The sequence below is a fragment of the Chanos chanos genome, chromosome 10, assembly GCF_902362185.1.
Source record: "Chanos chanos chromosome 10, fChaCha1.1, whole genome shotgun sequence".
Classification (NCBI taxonomy): Eukaryota; Metazoa; Chordata; class Actinopteri; order Gonorynchiformes; family Chanidae; genus Chanos; species Chanos chanos.
Window position 1 is genome coordinate 28,702,564 of NC_044504.1, and position 6,000 is coordinate 28,708,563.

At 35.6% G+C, this 6,000-nt stretch overlaps 1 protein-coding gene across 1 annotated transcript in view; it reads left to right on the forward strand.

Annotated features, from left to right (window-relative positions):
- The window catches only part of dachd (dachshund d), a 95,757-nt gene extending 90,260 nt beyond the window's left edge, over positions 1–5,497 (forward strand). Inside the window, exon 11 of the mRNA XM_030786392.1 lies at positions 5,149–5,497. Coding sequence (XP_030642252.1) covers positions 5,149–5,186 — 38 coding nt within the window. The 3' untranslated portion in view covers positions 5,187–5,497. The remainder of the gene's footprint in view (positions 1–5,148) is intronic.
- Positions 5,498–6,000: the final 503 nt, after the last annotated feature.

A 6,000-nucleotide genomic window follows, 5' to 3' on the forward strand; every position in this document is an offset into this window, starting at 1 on the left:
ACTGACAGCATTTTTATGGCTTTATTGAACTATCTGCTCTATTTTGCTAAATGTCTCATTTATACCGAAGAATGTACAAGACAGTATCTTTAATGTGGTCAGTCTTTTACATGGATGCTTTTATTCTATCCAGAGCACTCCCTTCATGGCATCGTGTTGAGTTTCTTAGTATTCAAATGTCTGTTTTAATTGTACCCAGCAGCATCTTGAGAACACTAACCTAATCATTAAGAGTGGTCTCAATTTCTCTTTGAAAATAATCCATGCAAATTACTATGAAATGTGGGAAATGGCATTTTAATACTCAGTCACAAGTAAAAGCCCTTTAACCGAGTTTGATTAGCCTACATAAAAGATATTTTTATAAAGAAGGAATTCAGGAAACATTTAACGATTCATTTGGAGATAAAATATAAATATTTTATGCACTAAATTAAATGTCACTCAGTTGAAACAGTGGTTTTTGAAAAATTCTAGCTCAGAATAGCAAGTTATGGTCCACACGATTTTACAGTGATTTATGAGCTAATTATGTTTTATACTTAATTTTTATACTTAAGTATTTTAATCTGAGTAGTGTAGAACAAAGACATAATGCAGATACATCAGACCACATTTTGTCTTGATTTTTTTTTTTTGTTGTTGTTGTTTTGTTTTGTTTTTTATTAGTTAAACTCCCTGTTCAAACCCCATGGTGTTTAACAGATGACGCACCATCAATATGCAGATGTTTATTTGGTGAAATCAGTAATATTCATTATCTTATTTACTTAAACATGCTTTTAAAAGAGATAGCTCTAAAACTGTGAATTATTATTCAGTAGGTCTAACACAAAGCATTCTGTGCCCTGACGTATGGACTTTGGAGACTGGAGAATATGTGAGAACAATGAGTGTCTGTTCAATTACAACAGCATTTGTCTGGAGTCTATGTCACTGCTGCCTAAGCCTACAACCAATGCAGCATAATTACTCTCAAATGGCAGCAAAATGATGTTGATGAATTACACAACTAGAGAAAATATAAATCTAAGCCTATCATACACAAAAAGCTGAGGAAATGTGCTCTATATTTTCAACCCATGACTGTTGGGGGGGAAAAAATTAATGAGAGCATAATTTCAGAGAACTAATTATTTCTATTTGTCTTTTGTCACACTCTGTAATTCTGCTATATTAACACAGTCTGTGTTTATTAATTGCTTTTCCAGTGTTTTGAATCCATTCCAAGAACAAGTTTGTCTGTTTTTCCTGGCCCCATGCTTTTGGGAGTGCATCTTTAAATCCTGGCTATTCCTTACACAAATATCTCTCCAGAATCTCTTCTGATTGGAACTGCTTGCCTCTTGATGTGTTCTGCAAGTTTACATGACCCTGTAAGGAGAGATAAAATTCTTTGTTGCAAGATTAAACATCAAAACAGCTAAAGCGAAATTAAAATTAAATGAATGAATGTCACTGAAGCAAAAAAGGCAGTAATTAATGGTTCCCTTAATTGTCTTCATAAAATATTTGCATGGGCATAATTTGCATAATTTACATGTATTAATTAATCTTTCAAAGGAATTTTATGCTGAGAGAAGCCAAAAATTCCCTTTGTTTTATTTAGCATCTAATGAAATATTTATCCTCTTTAATGAACTTTTCATCTTGATTTGAATATAAAAATGCCAAAGTTTTAACATATTTTAATGAGAAGATTCTTTCATAAAACAATATGGCAGACATAGGATTTTCCCCACTCATGAATCTGTCAGATATTTCTGATTTAGTATTGCACATCATAGCACCGTTACACTCCATTTGACACTGGATTAATATGCTAATTGATAAATCTAAGATTAGCTCCCTGTGCTTTAGCATGCTTTCCATGTATACAAATTCATGTCCTCAGCGAGAGCAAATGAACTAAAGTATTCACCACAATGCTGTATTTACTAATTGATTTCTGACAACTGTGATCGTTTCATTTTACATTAACCGGCGAAACAGAGAAACATTGCTTTCTGTTATATTCAGAAACATGAAATCATTTCACAGAAATTAGAATAGAAGTTTTATATATATATATATATATATATATATACATATATATATATATATATATATATATTAAAAAACAATCTCAGGACCTCATGTTTGTATGTAATGTGCTTAAAAGTGACATTTCCTGTGCTGCTCGTGTTTAACTGACACAGTGCCACACATCCCTGACATGGTTCATAGCAGGGTATTCCAGAGCTAAATGCTGAAACCCAAGCTGGATTCTAGGATTCACATGCATGTTCCAGTTCAAAGCTTCATTTGGCTCTGCTGTCCTTGGGGGATATTCGAAGCATTAATTGATTAGTACTAGCTGATTTGAAATTTGAAACCAAATAGCCATTGAAATTGCACTGTTATTAACTTGTGAAACAATGCAAAACAACAAAATTAAGTTTGCCTTCGCTATATTTAAAAGATTTTGTTCTAATATACTTCATTGACTATTTAACACTAGGGCCCTTAAGACTTGAGTGTGAAGTAAGTGTGTGTGTGTGTGTGCGTGTGTGTGTGTGTGTCTGTCTGTCTGTGCACGTGCATGTGTGTGTGTGTGTGTGTGTTTGGTTGTGTATTCTCCTCAAACTCTGTATATATAGCCTGTATCAATTAAGTTCATACTCATATTCATGATCAATCATAAACCTTCCAACCCAGACTTCAGCTAAAAGTCCCCACATTTTTAAGCACATATGATACTTTTGGCAATATTATTAGCAGCTCCTAAAGCTCTGCATACTTCTATAAGTATGTTTTTAAGTATGAATATAGGTTGTCAGAACAACTTATGTTAAATGCTACTGTCCTACAAGTCCTATAAGGCATATTATCCATTGAGCATTATACTTGCAGGCCTCAAGTAAAATTTTTACTACACCCTTAAAATTCAAATTTTCCTGTCAGCTATTGTATAGATCCTCTCTGAAACCTTTCACAGTTTTGAAATACTACAGCACTGCCAGGCAAGTAGCTAGCCCCGGTTTATGTTAACGGTCAAATTCATGCAGCAGTGACTTTTACATACACCATCGCAGTGTTGCTTGAATGGAAGCAGCCAGAGTGTACTGCCCTAGAGACTGAGATCTGTTTGCTGTAATTAGCTGCTGTGTTTGACAGTCCCAGAATCATGCCTTTGTTCTTTTCCGCAGAGGCCTGCAGAGTGGCGCAGAGAACTAATATGAATCAAAATATGGATTGGGAACATCAAATTATGAAAGACAGAAAAATCTAAATAAAATTGAAAATAAATCAAATCTCACTGACGATACAGTGGCTCAATTCCATCCTAAAAACAAAACAGTTTAACTCAGTTCAATCTTACAGGCTAAGTAAGAAGACAAGGAGTGCTCTTCATTTAATCACCAAACTCCTGGACTCAGTATATACAAACTTCAGTAAATTGAGAATGCAGTTTGTTCAAGTAGATGTAGCGAGCAAAGAAATAAAAGTATTTCTAAATAATTGTGGTGAAGACATTCTTTAAATGGAAGTTCCTGGTGGTGATCCTGAAAGGCTTTGTCAGAAGGCATTAATCGTTATCAGAGGTTCTATAACCATTGATTATTCTCTGCTGTGCTAGAAGTTGTAGACTTGTTGTGACATTACATGGAAGACAGGAATGCAATCACCGGCCTGTTTCTTGATGCAGCCACCGTGGAAGATTGACTCCTCAAGTATCTTTTAGATCACATTCTTTCTTGGCAAGCCTTTGTTGAGCATATTTAGAAATACTGGAAATGTTAACTAGCATTTCCAAGGGGCTCAAAACTATCCACTACGAGACTTAAGAAACATTACTATTGGACAGTCTTGTATTTTGATTCAGGTTATCTGGTTAACTGAAAAGCCCTCCTTTTCAGAATATATTTTAGATCAAAAAACCTTACAGGATCATTTAAGGCCTGAGTTACTTCACTGTGCTGCCAGCTAGCGTTTAGAAAGTGAAGTTCAACCAAAGGAATTCTTCTGACATTCACCCTAAACTGATAAACAGAGGTTTTAACAATAGTTCATAAATTAATGAAAGTGTCAGATGAAGATCAAATGAGGGCTATGAGCTAGAGGCAGGACATGCCTAAAGCGAAAGACGAATAGAACGGATATCACCTGTTGTTTTGTATGAGTTCCTATAACACCTACCGTCCTGACAAACCAGATTGCGTCGTCTCGATCAGGAAACAAAACACAACATTCCGCAAGCTGTCACCTTCGTGTCTTTTGGTGTGTTTTTTCTCCCCTTTAAAATTGAATTATTTAACTGCACTGACACAGAGAGAGGAAACATTGCTTAAAGGCAGTAATGTAGCATTCTTTCACAGAGGAAGTGTTAGGGTAATAAACGTCAAACAAGCTCCTGAGCCATGCCTAACGGATGCTTTTACTAGCCCTGCAACAGAGAGCTGCTGCTCACTGAGGCATGGACCCAGATGAGTGTTCCTTGAAAATGGACAAAGCTCGTTAGACTGGAGGTGCTGAGAGATAGCATCGGAGAAGAATGGCTTTCTTTTTCAACAAGCCCTATTTCCACACAGCAAGTGTCATTTATAAAATGTTTTACATCATGAGTGCAATATTATGTTCAAACAAGCGTGTCAGGGGAAATATCTTACACGTAAATGACATGCCGAGAGAAGAACTGTGGCGGGAGATTTTGGGATGCTTTTACGCTGTGTCGAAATTTTAAAAATGCACGCGCTGTTCTTTTTCATGTTTCAGATCTTTTAAATTGTTTATCTGTGTTTTGGTACATGGGAGGGCATTTTAAACAGATGAAATTATACACCTTGAACTGTTCCCATTTTACAGTATCGCCCTTTTTAAAGTTATCTTAGTTTGTATGTGTGATAGGTCCAGTTGCTGACATGATTGTGCATCTGTTCGGTATGATTTGAAATGAAAGCGTACTTGTGAGTCTTGTCAAGACCTCCATTGCATATTATCTCAGTGTAGCACAGAACCGTTTGCCCAGGATGTTGAGTCCATTACTTGTGTGTTGATGTCATTTGGTACAGCTGTTCTTTACAGTACGTTCTGGTCTTTGATGAAAGATCGGTCTTTAACCTTTTTTTTTTAAACTCCTGTCCTTATCTTGTTTCTCCTTCATTGCAGATGGAAGACTGTTTTTGAAAACTACGGTGATGTACTGATATGGTATGGAGGGCCGAAGAAGTGTCTGTCAGTGGAAGATTCTCAAGAGCCCTCCAGAGTTAATTTAGTCGCAAAACAGGTCAAGCTGCTTGTGTGGGGCTCCATGGAAGTGTCTGTGTTTGGTCATAAACCGAAACCTGGGTTTGGTCAGACTTTTATTCTCACCAAAATCGACATTACGTTGTGGCAGAGACATATCTGTATGCCCTCAGTCGGCTCTATCGAAAGCAACAATTTGAGCACAGTAAAATGTACCGAAAGGTGATTATATTTACCACAAAATTCACAGCACTGAAGATTTTATACTGTATTTAAACCAGCAAGAAAGCTTTGCAAAGAAGGTCTGATTCAGAGGATTTGTTTTGTATTAAAAAGAAAAAAAAAAATAGTGAATTGCTGAGACAATAAACATATTAACTTGGACAAAGCCTCTGAAAAAAATGTGAATTGAATATATGTTGATCCACAAAACAGTAAATGTTTGCTTTTAATGTTTTCTAAATTAGAAGAAAATACAATCAAGTTTCCTTTTTATCATTGTTGTCTATACCAGAACAGAGGGACACTCACTTTGGTATGTGTATATAAAGTTAACAGATGGTATTGTGTATGCATTAGCTCTGTTAGGTAAACAATACCAACATTTATATTGAATTTATAGATTTGTTTTGTTTCTGAGCCATTACTCTTTCAAAATAGCTGCCATTATGGTGAGGAAGCATGCAGGCATGTAAATGTTTGTCCTGAAATTTATGATATCAATAAATACATTTCTGTGCTGACCAACTATGTACTTAGGGTTGATTCACTTAA